At 42.1% G+C, this 19,001-nt stretch overlaps 4 protein-coding genes and 1 long non-coding RNA gene across 11 annotated transcripts; 2 read left to right on the forward strand and 3 right to left on the reverse strand.

The window, feature by feature from the left end:
- Positions 1 to 9: 9 nt before the first annotated feature.
- On the reverse strand, positions 10 to 4,116 carry zgc:193726 (uncharacterized protein LOC561161 homolog). Of its 6 annotated transcripts, none has more exons than XM_046379439.1 (7): positions 3,457 to 4,116; positions 3,284 to 3,346; positions 1,897 to 1,944; positions 1,646 to 1,693; positions 1,486 to 1,509; positions 1,328 to 1,342; positions 10 to 362 (listed from the first exon to the last, which is right to left on the reverse strand). In XM_046379439.1, exons 1-7 carry the CDS (start codon positions 3,564 to 3,566, stop codon positions 239 to 241), a joined length of 432 nt encoding a protein of 143 aa, XP_046235395.1. In that variant the 5' UTR covers positions 3,567 to 4,116; the 3' UTR covers positions 10 to 238. The 6 variants fall into 6 exon arrangements, with proteins under 6 accessions (XP_046235395.1, XP_046235394.1, XP_046235397.1 ...); XM_046379438.1 differs by having other exon boundaries at positions 1,646 to 1,696; positions 3,457 to 4,114; XM_046379441.1 differs by lacking the exon at positions 1,328 to 1,342.
- A 5,422-nt stretch (positions 4,117 to 9,538) lies between these two features.
- On the reverse strand, positions 9,539 to 11,015 carry atp6v1f (ATPase H+ transporting V1 subunit F). The gene is made up of 2 exons (XM_046379444.1): positions 10,655 to 11,015; positions 9,539 to 10,174 (listed from the first exon to the last, which is right to left on the reverse strand). Exons 1-2 carry the CDS (start codon positions 10,810 to 10,812, stop codon positions 9,973 to 9,975), a joined length of 360 nt encoding a protein of 119 aa, XP_046235400.1. The 5' UTR covers positions 10,813 to 11,015; the 3' UTR covers positions 9,539 to 9,972.
- An 887-nt stretch (positions 11,016 to 11,902) lies between these two features.
- lamtor4 (late endosomal/lysosomal adaptor, MAPK and MTOR activator 4) lies at positions 11,903 to 13,872 on the forward strand. Its single transcript, XM_046379445.1, has 4 exons — positions 11,903 to 11,986; positions 12,214 to 12,297; positions 13,372 to 13,489; positions 13,573 to 13,872. Exons 1-4 carry the CDS (start codon positions 11,984 to 11,986, stop codon positions 13,668 to 13,670), a joined length of 303 nt encoding a protein of 100 aa, XP_046235401.1. The 5' UTR covers positions 11,903 to 11,983; the 3' UTR covers positions 13,671 to 13,872.
- A 668-nt stretch (positions 13,873 to 14,540) lies between these two features.
- On the forward strand, positions 14,541 to 15,724 carry LOC124053875. Of its 2 annotated transcripts, none has more exons than XR_006842250.1 (2): positions 14,541 to 15,556; positions 15,606 to 15,724. It is a non-coding gene; the product is annotated as an uncharacterized LOC124053875 (long non-coding RNA). The 2 variants fall into 2 exon arrangements; XR_006842251.1 differs by having other exon boundaries at positions 15,655 to 15,724.
- Positions 15,455 to 19,001, reverse strand: LOC124053870 (ADP-ribosylation factor 4). Its single transcript, XM_046379437.1, has 6 exons — positions 18,740 to 19,001; positions 18,261 to 18,341; positions 17,327 to 17,436; positions 17,043 to 17,114; positions 16,386 to 16,511; positions 15,455 to 16,197 (listed from the first exon to the last, which is right to left on the reverse strand). The coding sequence occupies exons 1-6, from the start codon at positions 18,804 to 18,806 to the stop codon at positions 16,111 to 16,113; spliced, it is 543 nt and encodes a 180-aa protein (XP_046235393.1). The 5' UTR covers positions 18,807 to 19,001; the 3' UTR covers positions 15,455 to 16,110.

Here is a 19,001-nt window from a genome sequence, read left to right on the forward strand (position 1 = left end):
CCATGGTTACTGAATTCTTCAAAAAGTGACCCATAATCTGAACTTATTTTGAGCTGTAGGTTGTTTCAGTTTTCTGAACAGGAAGCACATGAAGCTCTGCTATTGGGTGTTTCTTGCAGAAATGCATCCTGGAATTTGGAGTTGACTTCTACCTCAAAGTTTTTATAAGACTGCTGCAGGCGTTGATGATGATGGTCATTATCATCGCCATTACAGATGCAACAACAAATGCTTCTTCTCATTTCTTCCCAATGCCAAATGGGTCAGTGGTGGCTCCGCCTGCCTTCTCGTCCCCGCCCTGCAGAGCAGAGCCAAGGTTCGCTGTCAGACAGGTGGACAGGACACAGCTTCTGGCACCGGTGCTGAGAGGGGACAACACAGGTGGGACAGGTGAAGATGGAGATTTCATTGAAACACAAGTTTGACCTTCAGCTTGTGAAATAATTTATGTATGTATGTATGTTATGTACATATTTCTACATATTATACCTGGACTCAATGAAGTTCACATTGTATTTTGATCCTGTTCTCTTGAGATGATTATTTAATTATGTTGTTATGATCATAACTTCATTTCTGGTTACAATTATTTCCTGGAAGGGCCCACAAAATGCCAGAACTTTGCGCTATGCCCAGTCCACATCACAACACATCACAGAATGTCAAAAAGATATTCATAGCGGCCCCTAGTTATGCTGCTATAGGCTTGGACTGAACTCCCATGATGCACTGAGCTTCTCTCCAACTCTCCTTCTGCACACATTTATGTCCCATTAATGCATATCACTAACCCAACTTCTTCCCTGGAGTCGTTGTGCTTTCTGGTCTCTCAGGTTCTCATGGATCATGGTTGGACCCCCTGCTGACTTTTATTACCATCTGTTATATATTTCTACATTATTATTATTGCTGCTATCACTATCAAAATCATTATTGTTAATACTGCCATTGTCATTCCAATACTCTGTCGTTATGCATCTCCTTCTATGTACCCCACCAGCTGACTCTAACCTCTCTCAGCATCTCTTCATTTACTGCCACAGCATTAGTCTCAACACGCAACAAAAAAAGCTAATTAGGCTAAGGTCTGGACAGCGCGACAGGGCTTCATTAACTGGTGAGCAGTTCAGAAAAATGATTAGTTCTCCAGAGGAAATGAAGTGAGGATTATGATTTTTTTTTTTATCTCAAGATAACAAGATACAAGACATCAGCCTGTAATGGTGATTGCTGTCAGCTTCTGGAACAGCAAGTTTTTTGGCTCTGCCAATCAGATTATTTCACAGAGGTGAGTGGTCACAGTATAAAATCATGAAGTGATATTTACTCTTCAGAGGGTTCCCTGAAACACACAGAGAGAAGAACACCCGGTTTCACAGAGCTAAAGGTTGGATTTTAGCCTGTACAATCACATGCCTGCACAGGTAGATAAAATCTACACAGATAAATATGTACTGAATGTTTTCAGCAAGAGAAAAATCTTACACTTTTCCCAGAGGAAGAACAAACCTGGAAGACAAACAGATCCGTTTGAACGTGATTTCAAACCTAAAACCTGATTTCAAAAAAAAAAATAAAAATACTAAAATTTAATTTAATTTAATAATAAAATAAAATTTAAAAAACAAAAAATGAATCTACATACATGAAAGGACTGAAACTTGTCTCATTTGTTGTGGTGTTTGGTGAGATGCTTCTGGGGAAGAAAATTAAACCGAATTAAACAAACTCTACTACTTTTTCAAATGACATATCCTACTTTCTTACAGCTGCAGCAATGTTTTCTGGATGACATTTCGTTCCTCAAATCAATGAATTTTTAAATGTTCAATACCTAACATCAAGTAACAAAATGTCACTGAAAATGTCTGTTTCTGTCTGTTTCTTTAAACTGACCGTCTGAAGTCATCCAGCGAGTTGTTGACACTTTCATGAGACTCAAATCTGCAGATGAAGCACAGAGGATGACATTAGGTTCAGAAGAACAACAACAATGACAGTCAATCATAATTAAAATGTCACTCAGACAGTATTCACAGTATTATAAAAATTTTTTTGCCATAATCTGCTGACCTGTCATATCAGCTGTGAGCCAACATAACCCTAATCCTTATTCCTTTGTGTCATAATTACATACAAGATTCAGTAAATGCCAAATATCTCTTTGCATAACTGCCAAAATTATGATGACCTCTCATCACAATTCTGAAAGAAATGACAATCTTATCAGACATGCAGATCCTGTAATGACAAGATTAATTATTGAATATATCCTAATTTTCCTGTAGTTTACCTGTGTCAGGATTGTGAGAAAAGTCTCACATTTTATAATGAGGAGATTTTTCTCTGATGATTCCAATAAATAAAAGAATATTTTCTTAAAACTATGTTTCAATTATGTTAAGTTTCAGTAGTGATGACAGATTTACTCTCATAATTATATTTTTATTCATAACTTTGTCTTAATTACATACCAGATTATATGTCATAAATAAATTAAAATCTTATCCCCATCTTATCTGATACGTGCAGGATATTTTTGCAAAAAAAAAAAAAAAAAAAAAAGTTTCAGAACTGTGTATGAGATCTGTACCTTAAGGTCAGGATCTTATAACTGTGATAATTAGAGCTAAAATTCTGATCTATAATAAGTTTACTCTTGCAGCCGCAAAATATCTTTGGTCCTCATAACAATGTTACAGGGATGTAATAAATGCTGTGTTAACTTCTGATGTTATAACGGCAGATTTTATGGAATCGTGTCAGTTCATGTTTCAGTTCTTTTAACGTCAGCTTGTGTTCTCATGTTTGAGGAGTCGGTCCATCAGAATCAGGAGACTCATTCCTGTAAGTCTTTCAGAGACCTCAGTATTGTGCACTTTTACAACAACAACAACAACAAAAACAACAACATTCTGATCTTGTGATGCCATGTTGACCGTACCTGATTCTTAATTACTGACCAAACTCTAATTGTCATCTGATTATTGGACATGATTATTCACCAGTTTCTGACTTGACGTAACACTGTCATAACTCTGCACTGATGCAACAGTCTGAGGTCATTATGACGTGTGTTGTAATTATGTATTACATCTGTGTAATATAATATCACCTACAGCTAAGTCATCTTATTTTCACAACTTTGGATCTTCTAATGAAAAGAAGATATCACTTTCAGTTTGCTTTAGTAATTATGAATTATAAAAAGATTTCCTAACCAACATCAAGTTTTAAAAATGAGTCTCCTGCTGTTGTCTTTTCAGATTTCCTTCAGACTCACCTGGTGGAGTTTTCGTCTTTGTTGCTCAGCAGGTGAAACCTTGCAATGTTCAGATCATCACGTCTACCAAAAGGAAACAGGCAGAGCATCATCAGCCCCTCTACGAGCACAAGACAAACCGACAAACCTCCCTGCTTTTATCCCTGTCAGCATGTTGTGAGTTTAAATCTCACCTGGAGATGTTGAGCAAAGAAAGAAGAGGAGCAGCAGAGACAGAAACCACCACCACCATCATTATCATCATCATCAGGAAGAGAGCAACAGACTGAACAGACTTCATCATCTGACCCACAGACAGACAGACGGACGGAGTAGGTCCAACTGTATTTATACTCTCAGTGTGTTTCAGGGTCAGGGAATCAGCAGCTCTGAGTTCAGACTGAACCTCGTCACTGTTATCATCACCATCATCAGTGCTCCCTGTCGACAGTGAAGGCCAGGTGAAGGCCTCTCCATCTGCACGATAAACTCTTGAGGATTGATTCAATATTTACTTGTTCAGTTTATCAGCTCTGATCTGAGGAAGTCAGACGGACGGCAGACGGTGAAAGCTGAGTTTGTCTCTCAGCCGCCAACCATCAGCTTTATTTCACACACACGAACTGTGTTATGTGTTGTGTGTGTTATGCGTTGAAGAAAGAAAAGAAAGAACAGGAGGGGAACCATTTGATGCCTCAGCTCTCCTCCCCACTTAGCCAGCAGTCCGACACTCCTGTTCTGTTGTTTCTCCTGAAACTCCTGTCATTTTCAAGGTCTCTAAACTTTATTGTGATCAATCGTCATACACAAAACCAAAAGTTTTCTATGTTTGTATAATTTCACCCAAATCACCACATTATGTCAAGTCAAGTCAAGTCAAGTCAACTTTATTTGTACAGTCCATTTTTACGAGCAGTTTGTCTCAAAGGGCTTAACATAACATCAGCAACATCCTCTGCCCTTCGACCCTCACATCGACTAAGGAAAAACTCCCAGAAAAACCTTTAACAGGAAAAAATGGAAGAAACCTCAGGGTGAGCAGCAGAGGAGGGATCCCTCACCCAGGACGGGCAGACGTGCAATGGATGTTGTACAGGCAGGAAAGCAATTAACAACATGAGAAATGACATTACTAAAAAGACAAGTAAAACAAAATCCCAACTGTTTAGTTTCACTTTTGCTACCACCTCAATATGATTTTAATTATTTTATATTATATATATTATTATTATATATTACATTATAAAGGAAACGCAGAATACACTGTCATAGGAGCTTAGTCTACTACAAGTTACAAAGGGGTTTGACCCCGGAGCAACCTATCTGACGTGCTAAGCTTTCCAAATTCTTTTCAGGAATGAGTCCACACGTCTCCATTAACTGTTCCATCATACAAGGTTTATTCTCGGTGCAACAAAAAATATGTCCATTCATCCTCCAACATACGACACCTGTGTCTCACTGGTCAAAAAATGTTTGCCCTTCCGTCGTCACACAACACCTGATGGCCCCAGATTTCCCATTACATATATACCCTTTTATGGCCTGAATGACCACAGCACCCCCTATGGTACCCACAACAAATACAGATTAACCCTGCTTCCCCATAACATTGCATTTGGCTTCTACATACTAGCCCCTAATTGTTAATGTTAACATAACAATTCAAACAAAAATACAACAAAAGAGCCAAACTATAATACATAATTCATCCTGAACAACAGATTTACACTTCATGCAACAAAGTGCGTTTGGTCACTGGCCGTTCTATGGTGTTTTATTTAGTCTGTAATTTTACCGAACGCACCGGCCCATGTTTATCATGGAAAACCTCCAGTGTCAGGATCCACGAGGTGCTGAAGCATCCATGATTGCCACAATATCTCCAAAAACCAGACTCCTTTTCTTTTGGTTCCATTTCTGCCTTTCTTGGAGCAAGGGCAGATACTCTCACACCCATCTTTTCCAGAAAAGATCAGCAAGATATTGTACCTGTCGCCATCGTCTTCTCACATAGTGATTGTGAGGCTCAAACAGTCCAGGTGGCAGAGCTGGTTTTCCTTTTAATAGAAGAAGGTGGTTAGGTGTAAGTGGCTCCAAGTAATTTGGATCGTCTGAAAGCTTGGTGATTGGTCGATCTTTCACAATGGCCTCCACTTCGCAGAACACCGTATGAAGCCCATCATCATCCAATTTCTGCTGACGTAGGACAGAACTGAGAACTCTCCTCACCAGGCGAATCATCTGCTCCCACACACCACCATGATGCGAACCTGCTGGTGGTTTAAAACTCCAACGGATCCCAACCTGTGATAGAACTCCTTGAATCCTATCCTGATTCAATGCAGCCAAAGCCTCCTTCAGCTCTCTTTCTGCTCCAACAAAGTTAGTACCATTATTCGACCATAGGCGTGCCACTTGTCCTCTCCTGCTGACAAAGCGCCGCAAAGCATTAATGCATGCATCTGTGTCCAGTGAGCTTGCTACCTCCAGATGGATGGTCCTGCTCGCCATACAGGTAAATATAACTCCATAACACTTGGTTATGGTTGATCTTCCTTTCTTCACCTCGATTGGTCCAAAATAATCTACTCCGGTGTCGACTCACAGTTGTCCTTCCAGATGAGAAAGCAGAAATCTCTTCACTGTATCTTTGTGTCTGGCAATAGCGAATGATAGCAACCTCTGCTTTCAACAGATAATCCAGTGTCAAAAGGTGGGAGCCACACATTGCTTCCTGTCCTGGCTGGTTTCCTGGTTAACCACAGAAGCATCCTTCAATCAGAAAAATAAGCAATGAGACGGTCTGTCGGAATAGACACAACATTCACACTGATGGCGTTAGTTGTTACCTGCTTTCTGACTTCTTGGTCATTAAGGAACCTCCTCTTCAGGCCCTGGATCCTTTGCTTTGCCACTGCAAAATTATTGGGTAGACAGACCTTTGTCTTCTTGAAGTTCAACTTCAGACAATACTTCTCCTCGTGAAGTACTGCTGACTGTTCAAATATTTGCATAAACCTGTGGTCCTTTCTCAACATTTCCTTTTCCTTTCTAACGTTTTCATTGAAATCATAGGTATTTTGTTTGGTCAACATTTCCTCCAGTCTGCACACAGATGTCCTGTTCACCGTGGCTGAGAACAGCTCTTCCTCCATAGTGCCATTGGTTCCATTCAGTGGACCATTAACGACCCATCACAGTACTGTCCTAATGGTGTATGGATCATCTCCCTTGGAGTTTATAACCTCCCAAGGTTCCAATAACTTGGGAGCATTGGTCCCAATCAAAAGGTCTACCTCCACCTTTATAGATGGGATGTGAACTTTAGAAAGGTACGGCCACTTTGCCAGGTCCCCGGGTGTCGTCCCCAGTTACTGGCATTTCCTTCTGTGTAATGACTTCTTGTAGATTGTGAAAGTTAATGCTGCCCAAACCAGCTACCTCCAACTCAGTTAATGAGTAGGCTGTTCTGACTGTTTTCTGTCTCTTTGTGTGCAACAGGAAATTAGTTCTTCTCCCTGTAAGATTCAGCCTACGCATAAGTCTTTCTGTGCAGAATGTGCCACTGCTTAGATGGCTCCTCCTGAGGTGTTTGCCTTTTGATGTGAAGCACGGTGGGATGAGCTTGTCCACAAACTTCACGTCGAGCGCTTCTCACAGTCTCGGCTCATGTGTACAATACACAAACATGCGCAGCAAACTCCCATTTCCCTTAGAAACCGTATCTTTTCCTTATGCCTTTTTCCTTGGAACTGTTTGCATTCCTCCAACGAGTGACCACGAGCACAACACAAACATTCATGTTCTACCTTTCCAGGATCAGATATTTGTTTGTCTCCCTTTGACAGATCCATAGATGTTACTGTGGTGGCAACAACACCTCCCTTTACTCTGTTCCTGGGCTGTGATTTAAAGACAGTCGGCGATTTAAACCTGGTGCTTGGTTTTATCCTAGCACCAACAGATCACCAAACAAGGGGTCAGAAAGTATTCTGACACGTCGCTCAATAAACATGACTAAGTCACCAAACCAAGCTCTGTGGTGAGTATTTTCCATGATGTCATGTGCTGCAGTCCTCCATTGCTCTCTCATTTTGTACGGCAATTTTGTGACGATGGCTCTCATATTCACAGGCATGTCCAGTTCTTCCAGATATTGCAGCTCCTCCATTGCATTGCAGCACCCTCGCAAGAATAAGGAGAAGGCCTGGATTTCTTTCAGCTGTTCAGTTTTTATTGCCTGCCAGGCCAAAGCCTTTTCCATGTAAGCTGCTGCTACTTTGTATGGATTTCCAAAATGTTCTTGAATGAGGGCCTTTGCCAGAGCATAGCCACGCTCATAGTCCATATGTTGCCAGCTGCGCACTAGCTCTCTTGGTTGTCCCTGTGTGAATTGCTCCAAATAATACAAGCAATCAGCCTTTCCGACCTTTTACTCTACTCCTTGCTCAAAAGCCTTGATGAACGCTCCATATTTGAGAGGATCCCCATCAAATACGTGATGGAAGTGTCAGCAAGCGTTGCTGCTGTACCAGGGCAGCGGTGATCTCATTTTGCTTGTGCATGACAGTTAGTAGGTCAAGAGGCAGATTTTGACATTTTAACTGTTGACTTGTGGAATGGGCTTCCTCCTCCTTTAACTGTGATGGTAGTTTGTCTGACAGCAGTGTCCATGTTGTTAACTCATGTGGTTGTTGTGTTGATTTCCACGCTTCAGGATTGTATTCATTTGCCGCTGGGTTTAGGACATGGATTGATTTAAGTTTCCTTTTTTCCTTTTCAAAATAGGAACTCATGCCATTTGAGGCTACTCGAGAGCCTTTCTGACTTAAAGCCTGTAGCACTTCCATCTTAGCAGCAGAAGCAGCTAATTCAGCCTCCACATCAAGCTGCTCCCTTCTCCTCCTCAACTGTTGCTCCTGCTCCTCCAAAGCATGTTGTTCCTTTAAAACTGCAGCACAAGCAACAAGTGCAGCTCTCTCTGCCTCAGCTTTAACTCATGCAGAGGATGTGGTACTGGACCTACCATTGTTAATACTCTTGGCTGAGCGTTTGCTCCCAATATTGGAAACACTGTCATTGGGATTTATGTCATCCTCAACATTTTCATGATCATTTACACAACCTTCACTGCAAGACACCCACATTTTTACCTCTTTGACACACTCATCATTAAACAGCATCTTTGCTTTAAACCACGTTCTGCTTCATCAGATGGTAAAAGACACAACAAATATTCATGCCAGCATTTCACCTCTTCACATACATCAACCAATTTTCCAACGTCCAATTTCTCGGCGAGTGCTTTAGCAGTGAGTTTAATCACTCGTTTTGAAGTTTGAGTTCTCATCTCGCTAGTCACGCTAGCGAGACACACACACTTTACTAGCAGTCCGCACTTCAGTTCCGGTAATGTCCGACATGGCAACCAGTCAGCAATTTAATCAGTCAACGCAAAGTCTGTGTTCTGTTCAGGTCGGTAACCAATGTATTGGATTTACTTGTACACACAATTTAAATGGCCATTACAGTGTAGCGCTACACATACCTTACGCGTTGGGCGCCGGGCGGTGATCAGCTGATCCGGTGCTTGCTAGCCGCTTTAGCCTTCGCACCGCAGCCCCTGCGCATAAAAGCCACGAAACTGCAACCTCCTCCAGCATGCACAGATCAAACACCTGGCAGTCGCTCTCCTGCTGTGACGCCTCCGATCCGTGCCGAACGTGCCAAAGGTTTCCAAACAAAATAAAGATCCAACGTTGCTTATGTTTTCGACTGATATTATAGGAGCTTAGTCTATTACAAGCTACTGAGGGGTTTGACCCCGGAGCGACCTATCTGACGCGCTAATTGTCCAAATTCTCTTACTAGGTCAGGAATGAGTCCACACGTCTCCATTAACTGTTCCATCATACGAGGTTTATTCTCGGTGCAACAAAAATGTGTCCATTCATCCTCCAACATACAACACCTGTGCCCTAGCGGTCAAAAACCGTTTGCCCTTCCGGGGTCACACACCTGACGGCCCCAGATTTCTCATTAGATGTATAGCCTTTTATGGCCTGAATGACCACAGAGCCCCCTATGGTACCCACAACAAATACAGATTCGCCCTGCTTCCTCACAACATCGCATTTGTCTTCTACATACACGATTTCAGCCCATCTGTGGCTGTGGCCTGAAAACTTCTGATCCAGATTCAACCTGCGTGTTTCTGTGTCACTCTGAAGTGATGAAACCTCGTTTGATGGCTAAAACAGAAGAAGCTGAAAGTCACAACCAGCAAGATCATTTATTTTTTTTTCAACAGCTGTTACAGTTTTATAAGTTAAAACATGTGGAAGAAACACTGAATGACAGACAAACAGCAAATATGAGGCTCTAATTCTATATTGTTTTCATTTTCTTTTCCCAACTTGAGATATTTTGAGCCAACAGGAAGGAAAATTTGCATTTATTTGCTGTTTTTGTCTAAAAATGTGACTCAGTCACATGAAAACTGAGACATCGTCCACTTCCTGTTCTGCCTTCACTGAAAATTTAACAAAACTGTTTTTACACAAGAATTTGTTTCCAAGAGGCAAAAAATGAAAAGCAAACGAAAACAGACAGTAAATCTACATTCACTGCACGGACAGACAACATGTCAGGGGCGTTTGGATTCATCACACGAAATGTAAACAGAATATGTTTAGACAGTTTCTTGTTTATCGGAAATCCTCGGCGGAGAACATGCCCTTAGCGCGGCGCAGGATGGAGTCCTTGGACGCGTCATACGGATGCTCTTTGGACGGTATCTCTAACACAGCTGGGATAGACTGCATGTGGGCGTCGATGGCATGACGGATCATCTCGGCAATGAACTGGTTAATCAGGATGATGCCGATGTCATTACGCACCAAGAAGCTCCTGGAGGGAACATGGAGGCAAAGACCGAGGAGATTGTACACCGAGTTAAACAAAAGTGATCATGTTTTAGGAATTAAGAGGAGATATTCAGAATCAGAATTCCTTTATTTATCCCTGGAGGGAAATTCTTGAATTTCTTCTTGATTAATTCAACAGACAAAAAACATTTGCTGATAACAATTACCTTCAACAACGAATTTCTAGACAAGAAAATCTTTAAAGTGCTTGATATTTTAATAGAGTTTGGTTTTAAAGTTCAGTCACCAGTCAAAGCCAAGTGAGCCAGAGAGGTTAATGACTGAAAAGTGGCGTTTTATATCCGCTGCTATTTGGATTATTTACATACCACATTATATACCTCGGGATTAAATTATTTTCAGTCAAGGAAATCACAGGATTAATATATAAGTAAAACTTTAAACAAATAGATTTCTGAACGGGTTTTCGTCCAGCCCAATTGTATTTGGTGAAGGTTCTTACTTGAAGGTCTCTTCGATCTCCGTGATACTCGTGTCCTTCTCCACCACCAAGAAATTCGGTTTTCGGTTCTTGTTGAGCTCACCGATCCCACCGAGCAGAAAGCCGGTGCACGTGTCCTCATCACCGATAACAGCGATCAGTTTCCCACGACCAGCCATCACGGAGCCCCAGATATGAAGATTTAGTAAGGGGAAGAGCAGGAAAAAATGTAGCTTCTAGGTGACAGAGGCTACAGATCATGTGAAGAGGTCAGCTGACCAACACTTCCGTTTCAGTTGAAGCGTTTGGAAGTGCGCCCTCTGCTGCTCGGAAGGAAACAAATCAATAATTAACACAAATGAATGAATGAATCGGTATTGAAACCAGTAAGCAATGATCCTTTGATCATATGCTTATATAGCAATTCAATACGAATCAGTTAACTAACGTCCAACTAACCTAACGCCGCCATGTTTACAACGCGACGTGCGGCCTTCAAGAGCTCATTGTAAATCGCAGCTTCAAAACATCAAAGGTTAAAGCATACCAATAACATTTTGGCATCAAACACCAGGTTTTTTCACAATCTTAGTTACCACTTCAGTATTAAGCTTTTTGCATTGTTTCTCTGTGCTGTTAATAACACATTATATCACTGTATAGCAGTACTTTCCTTACTGTTGTGTTGGGCGGGGGGTCATTAGTTTAAATCTCTTACCATTGATGGACTTAAATTCTCAACAAAATTCCTACAGACTCAGACTGGAGTGCAGAAGTGCCTGCCTCCAGCTGTGGCCCAGAGGTTGGAGAAGCGGCTTGTGATCGGAGGGTCACCAGTTCGATTCCCCCACCGGATGGGCAGGAAAAATTTGGGTGTGGTGGAGTGATAAATGCGAAAAATGCCCCCCCCCCCGCCCATTAGCCGACTGATGTACCCTTGAGCAAGGCACTTAACCCCCCAATATGCTCCCTGGGTGCTTGATGCTGCCCACTGCTCCTGTGTGTGTTTCACTGCATTGCCGGGTGTTGCATGTGTGTGTTCAACTGAGGATGGGTCAAATGCAGAAGACGAATTCAGTGTGTGTATGTAGGTTGATTCAGTATCAGCTTATGAGGTAATTATAAAGACTTCTTAAAGTAGAGAAAATAACAAAAAAATTCAATTAAGAAACAACTGAAATAAAGTAAACGAGAGAGTACAGTAAATAAGTAAATGTAATGTGTTGATTTTGAATTGTGTTTTTAGATTTCCGACAGCACCTGAAGACCCCAACGGTCACGTGAGAAGTCACACATAAAGACGGAGAAGAAAGAAGAAGAAGAATCAGCAGAAGAAGAAGAAGAAGCAGAATGGTAAGTTCTTATGGGTGAGTCTTTTTTTTCTATATTTTTGTTTGTTGTTTATGTTAGTTTAACCCCTGGTGTCACGTTTAGGTGACTCGGAGATTACAGTTGGTCAGAATTTACTGACACTGATTAGCTAGTTAGCATTCAGCCTTTTAGCCCAGTCGGATCCTGTGTCGTAGATACAGATATGAAAACACTTGTTTTCTGTTTCCATTTCCTCTCCGTTGTTGTAGACGACGGCCGCTCTAACTGCGGGTCTGGAGCGGATCCCAGATCAGCTCGGGTACCTGGTCATCAGCGAGGACGGAGTTCTGGCCGTGAGTGTCACCAGACGAAATTTTGTCTTTTATAATGTATTAATCTGCCCCTCGTATATCAATAGAAGGACCGTTTCTGGATTAGTGTATGCATTCACAGTTTCATCAATTTAACACTCAGCTTCTCTTACCGGTTTGTTTAAATGCTGAGCAGCTATTTGATCTCCGGTGATCAATAATAATATAAGTCAAATTCTACAAGGAATTAATAGATAAAACAACTTGAATTCTTAATGAGGAAGTTTAAGAGAAATTAATATAGGGAGTCATACGATACATCTGTAAAGGTTATATAAAGGAATAAGCAAGCTGCTCCCAAAGCAGACAGAAAGCAGACAGCTCGGTCCTTCGAGGAACAGCAAGACGGAGAAGAACAAGGCACAATAGCTGAATGACCGAATAAAAAATTTTAAAAAATTGACTAACCTACACTGCTGTAATGGGCTACTGGATGATTGAATTTCCATCGGGATCCATAAAGTATCTATCTATCTCAATAAATACTTTTGAAAATATTAAGTAATATATACAGAAATAAAAAAAACGCAATGTTATAATTGTTCTTTAATATTTTGTTGTCTTTATATTTCAAATTGATCTTTATTCTCTTTTATATCCATATTTTGTACCGATTTATTCCTTTTCTGGTGCTGATACGACTACACATTAATAGATAAGAAAATGATAAACCAAATTTTGAATGGAGTTTGGTGTATAGTTGCACATGCAAGTTGAAAACATGAAGATCAGAATCAGAATTCCTTTATTTATCCCCGAAGGGAAATTCTTTAAAGATGTTATTTCTAAAACATTTTAGTGTTCAGTCCTGTCCAGTTTGAGCCTCCTGTCCTCTGACATCTGATTTCTTGTCCTCTAACCTCCTGACCTCTGACTTCCTGTCCTCTGACCTCCTGTCCTCTGACCTCCTGTCCTCTGTCCTCCTGTCCTCTGACCTCCTGTCCTCTGACCTCCTGTCCTCTGTCCTCCTGTCCTCTGACCTCCTGTCCTCTGTCCTGCTGTCCTCTGACCTCCTGTCCTCTGACCTTCTGTCCCCTCTGCGTGCTTCCTCCTCAGTCTGCAGGTGAGCTGGAGAACGACGAACACACAGCAGGTGTGATGATGCAGATGATCCGCACAGCAAGTCGCTTCAGGTTACCTGGATCAGCTGAGCCACCCTTCAAACGCATGTCAGGTAACACACACACAGCCAGGTGAACACAGTGTACAGGTGAGCCTCTCACCTGGACTCACCTGCAGCCTGTTGTTTCTCTTCAGTGATCCTGGAAGATTTCGTTTACACGGCGACGGTCTCTGGTCAGAAAGTTTTTGTGGTCAAACGTCAAAACAACCAGCAGGCCCCAATCAGCGTTTAGAAATCAATCCACAGGACGTGAGATGGCAGTCAGGTGGACTGATGGTGAAGGTCGGAGGTCGACGGCGGGTTGCTCAGGGCGAGCTTCTTCCGGCGTGTGCAGCTTGTGTTTGATGTACAGAGAGTTTACAGAAAGTTTTGTAAGTTTGAATTTCTGTATTTAACCTGCGTGTAATTGAAAATAAAATGATTTGAAAACCTGAGACTCTTCGGTTGTGTGCTTGTTTCACTTCTGCAGTTTGTCTCACGTCATTTTGAGCTCATTTTGTACTGAAACTCAGCTGATGAAAGTCATGAAGTCATAACTGATGAAGGTCAAAAGTCCAGAAGCGCCGTCGGTGTCCTCGTCAATACCTTCACTCTTCACATGCTGCAACTCGACCGTTTTCCGTCTGTTAACGTTTCGATCACTTGATATTTTTACTGTAAATCTCGACATTTTCAGTTTATTTATATAGCACAAATTCACAACAAACGTTACCTCACGACACTTTCCAATCAGAGCAGGTCGAGACCAAACTCTTAAATTAAGTTTTGTAATGCAGAGAAGCCAACATCCCCCCCATCAGCAAGCACTTGATGACAGTGGAGAGGAAACACTGCCTTGTTTGTGAAGATCTAAAACTGGCACATAAAAGTAGTAAATGGTTACGTGTCCCTCTGAAATGGAGTAGAAAATGACATTAAAATAAACGACTCAAGTAAAGTTCAAATATTTCAATTTTGTCAATTAATGTACTTTGTCATTTTCTACCAATGGAAAAATTACTTTTTAAATGTGATCTATCAGATTTTGTCCATATTTGATGTAATAATAAGTTAACATAACTTGAAAAGCAGTGATATCTTGATAGTAATATTACGGTATATATTAAAATGTGACAGCACCACCTGCTGGTTGGTGACATGAACTGAGTCCTGAAAGTTTCATTTGCCCTGTGTTTGGTTTTGTCTGCCAATTTCTCTTTTGAGGGAGTTTTGTGACAAAATATGAGTTTTAAAATAAATTTCTTGTAAAACAGAACAATTTGTGAGCAATAGTTAATAGTTAGTTAAAAAATGCCAATAAAACACGAAAAACAATAATTGACAGCAATGTCAAACAATTATTTGGCACTGAGGCAGAATGATAGAGCCAAAACATGAAAACAGTTGGCCAACAGTTTTCATGTTCTCGTCACTACGCATCAAATAGAAAAAACTGTTTTGCTATGAGAGCAGAGAAATGTAAACACTTTGCTGTGAGCATATGAACTTATGTTTCAATGAGTTTCTGTAAGTGCAAATATGAGAAACCAGCAATACAATTTCCTTCTTCTAAGGGCTGGTGCCTTAACATGAGAAGGTCAAGTTTTTAAAACGATTTATTTCCCATTACACTTTTTTTCTAAGGATTTCCCTGCTCATAACAAACTCCATCAGGCAGTCGGCTGATGGGAAACGTTCACAGTGTGAGTCTGAAGTTTGTCCAGCTGCAGCCTGGTTTCTACGAAGACGTCTCGTCACGTCAAACAACCAGCTGAAACACAAGGTGAGACATGTCCTCTGTCCTCCTGGTCTGTCTGCTCCTCACGTTAGCTAACCAGATCACCCAAACAAGAAACGAAAAAAAAAAAAGAAATTTGCTTTTTATGGAGCACAGCAAAAATCTTCTGTTAAAACAAAGTGATTTGGTTTTCTTCATTACAAAATATTATAAGCACAAAATCAAAGAGCGTTCATGTGATTACACAACATTTTTGATGACAAAACTATTCCAGTACTTAAATAGTCACAGGAAACATCTGAGAAGAAAAAAACCCTTTATTGCATCATCGTCTCTACTTCTTCACATTTAAAGGAATGACGAGGCCTTCGGCTCTGTGGAACGAGTCATCACACGACCAGGTACACTGTCAGCTGTCATCATAAACTAAACCCCGCCCCCTGCCCACAGGTACACTGTCAGCTGTCATCATAAACTAAACCCCGCCCCCTGCCCACAGGTACACTGTCAGCTGTCATCATAAACTAAACCCCGCCCCCTGCCCACAGGTACACTGTCAGCTGTCATCATAAACTAAACCCCGCCCCCTGCCCACAGGTACACTGTCAGCTGTCATCATAAACTAAACCCCGCCCCCTGCCCACAGGTACACGGTCACCTGTCGAGCGCCACCCTCCTCCTCCATAACTTCCTGTCACGTGATTCTGAATTAAAACATGCGGATTAAAAAATAAACAAACAGATCTAACAAATATCTGCAGGAAGAACAGAAGTGGCTGATGGGAAATCAAAGTGAGCTCAGAGTCCATGACATCACTTCCTCCTACAGACAGACACATTTATAATTTAAAAAAAACAAAAAAACAGTTCTTTGAATTGCTCCTCCTCTTCATCGGTTTGTACACGGTGAATTCAGTTGATGGAATCAGCAGCTTCTTGTTTCCTGTCCAGTGATCTAACGTTTTGACAGCTCAGTGGACAGCCAGTCCAGACCCTCGTACAGACCAGTACCCTGAGTTGCACAGGTGGCCTGGACGTGCCACTGAGGAGACAGACACAGACAAGTCGCACTGTGATTAGACCCAACATCTGGACAGCTGTTTAACCTCAGTGGTTTAGTTTTGCTGATAGACTCAGGCTGGTTTTTAACTAATCTCAGTATCAGTTGAACCAGGACCCTCTGTGAGAGTGTGCTGACTCGTGCATGACTGATCGTGTATTGATCCTTACAGTTCTGCTGCGGAGGCTGTGCAGACCCAGTTTATCGGTGAGTTCGCTGACTCCCATGGCGTTAGGAAGATCCTGTTTGTTAGCAAACACCAGAATAACTGCCTCCTTCAGCTCATCCTCCTGGATCTGCAGAGAGAGTCAGGTAACTGAGGACATCATGGACCTACAGAGAGACGCTGCATTCAGAGCCGACTAAAGGGGTTTTGGAGTGGAAGTGGACTCTGAAAGCCCCCCGCTGTGAGTCTACACTGGCGCTGCCTCACTCACTAGGTGCACACTGCTCAGACTAACACAGATATTCAATGTTGTCCTCCAGACATTAACAACTTAAAGGTGACACCGTCTCTGATGTAGAAGACAGTAGACATGCATTTGATGGTGAAGTCTTCTATATTTACAGAAACTGCTGATGAACTCTATGTCTGCATCACATTCCCTCCATTTTACCTTCAATCAGGTTTTGTCCCCTGGACAGCGCCCCAGTGGACATTTTGCGCACCCCCCCCCAATTTAAAAGGATATGCCAGGAAGTTCATCACACCTTCAGTCAGTTGTGAAGGGACCTAACTGTAACTGTGAGCTCCAGCAGGGCTGTGACTACGTCCTGATAAACAACTGGGCTGTGACCACCAGCTCCACTTCCCGTTAGCTACTCACCATCTTGGAGAGCTCCTCAGCAGATTCTGCTACTCTCTCTCTGTCATTACTGTCCACTACAAAGATGAGACCCTGCACAGGAAACACAGAGAGGTCAGGGGTCACATTCAGCAGCAGCTGATCATATCCTCTCTATGTTACAGAGTGAAGAATCTGATTGACTGACAGGCTCTGGTTCTACCCGTGTGTTCTGGATCATGGTCCTGGACTGTCCATCAGCACTTGGCACTGATCCACAAAAACTGACTAAAGATGTTCCTTGTGTTCTGGCCTTGGTTCAGTACCTGTGTATTCTGGAAGTAGTGTCTCCACAGAGGTCTGATCTTGTCCTGTCCACCAACATCCCAGACTGTGAAACAGATGTTCTTGTACTCGACCGTTTCCACGTTAAAACCTGAAACAGAAACAAACGTGTGAACTGGTTTGCTTGTGACAGCCTCACAGTTTGATATCAAGTGATCCCATGACTGTCACTTTGCTTGAGAAGGTGTTGTACAACACGAGTAGTGCTGACTGCATGTGAACCACAGAGGCCTGACTGCTGTTTAACTGCTCTGTGTAGTTTCTTTACTCCATTAAAGCGGACTCATTCTGTCCGTGTGAACACTGGGTATACACTGAGGATCAATAAAGGATTATTTAACGTTACCTTAAGTAGCTCATAAATCATGTGATACATCCAATCAACAGGCATCAGACCACACCGAGTGTTTAGTCTTCAGGACTGTGAAGATCAGGACACCAACACAGTGCAGACCTGCAGACCGTATTCAACACATCCTTCTTCTAACGTCTGTGAGGTGACACACTCAGATCAGCCTGTTTTTACACCACAGACACTAAACTGACAGACAGCTTCATGTTTGTTCAGTCAAGTTTGTCATTCTGAGACATTATACAAACTGAGCAACACATTCAACGAGTCACTGAAACTGCTGTCGGACTCGTTTTAGTGAAACTCCCACCAGACTGATGTGCAGTACAAGATTCATACACAACTTTTACTGTATGTTGGGGCTACAATCTGCATTTACTGTGAAACTATTTCAATGGTAAAATGAGCAGATGAGTCTATAGCGACAATACTGAAGAGTCACATCTGAGTGATGATGTGTCTTAATTTAACATGAGATGAGCAAACAGCTGCCAGACACAAGAAACAACAGATCATCCTCTGATCACATCGACATGTTCCTGAGTGTTTTGTTGATTGTTTACCGATAGTTGGGATGGTGGTGACGATCTCTCCGAGCTTCAGTTTGTACAGGATCGTTGTTTTTCCAGCTGCGTCCAAACCGACTGAAACAGCACCGAATATCAAACTTTAACCGCAGAAAACTGACCTTAAGAACAAATTACAGACTTAAATTAGCTATCGATTCCCCCCATCTCAAGCTAGATCTATTTTAACCTTTGATTACAGAAAAAAATTCTTAACGACAGCCGTTAAAGTGAAGCTGACAGACCGCTTCTTCGGATTCTGTTGGTTCAGACATTTAGCCACTGGCGGCTAGCTGTTTTAGCGTCTTCATATACTATATTCACTTAGAGTTGGAGTTTCAGTTCAACCAATCGGCACTTTACAACCTCGTCCAGGACTCAATAAGTCCGTCTGAACATCGATAACATTGTTTTCAGCCCCTGTCGGTCCCTGGCCGGTTAGAATCGGAGCTAATTAGCATAGCTGTGGTGCTCACCCATCAGTATCCTCATCTGCTTCTTCCCGAAGAACCTGGAGAACAGAGACGAGATCGTCAAACCCATTTTAAATTAAAATGTCCCTGTTCAGCGCTGGGATGGTTGAAACTTGACGGAGGAAGATGTCAGCCGGTCAGTGCGGGCGAAGCTGCTGGTCCCGGCCAAAAGACAGGAAAAACAGTAGAGAAGGACCGGAGATCGGCGAAGTGGGCGCAGCTCCTCCTCGGTGCCACGTCCAGGCCAACGCGGAATAATTGACGT

The sequence above is a fragment of the Scatophagus argus genome, chromosome 22 (genome assembly GCF_020382885.2).
Source record: "Scatophagus argus isolate fScaArg1 chromosome 22, fScaArg1.pri, whole genome shotgun sequence".
Classification (NCBI taxonomy): Eukaryota; Metazoa; Chordata; class Actinopteri; family Scatophagidae; genus Scatophagus; species Scatophagus argus.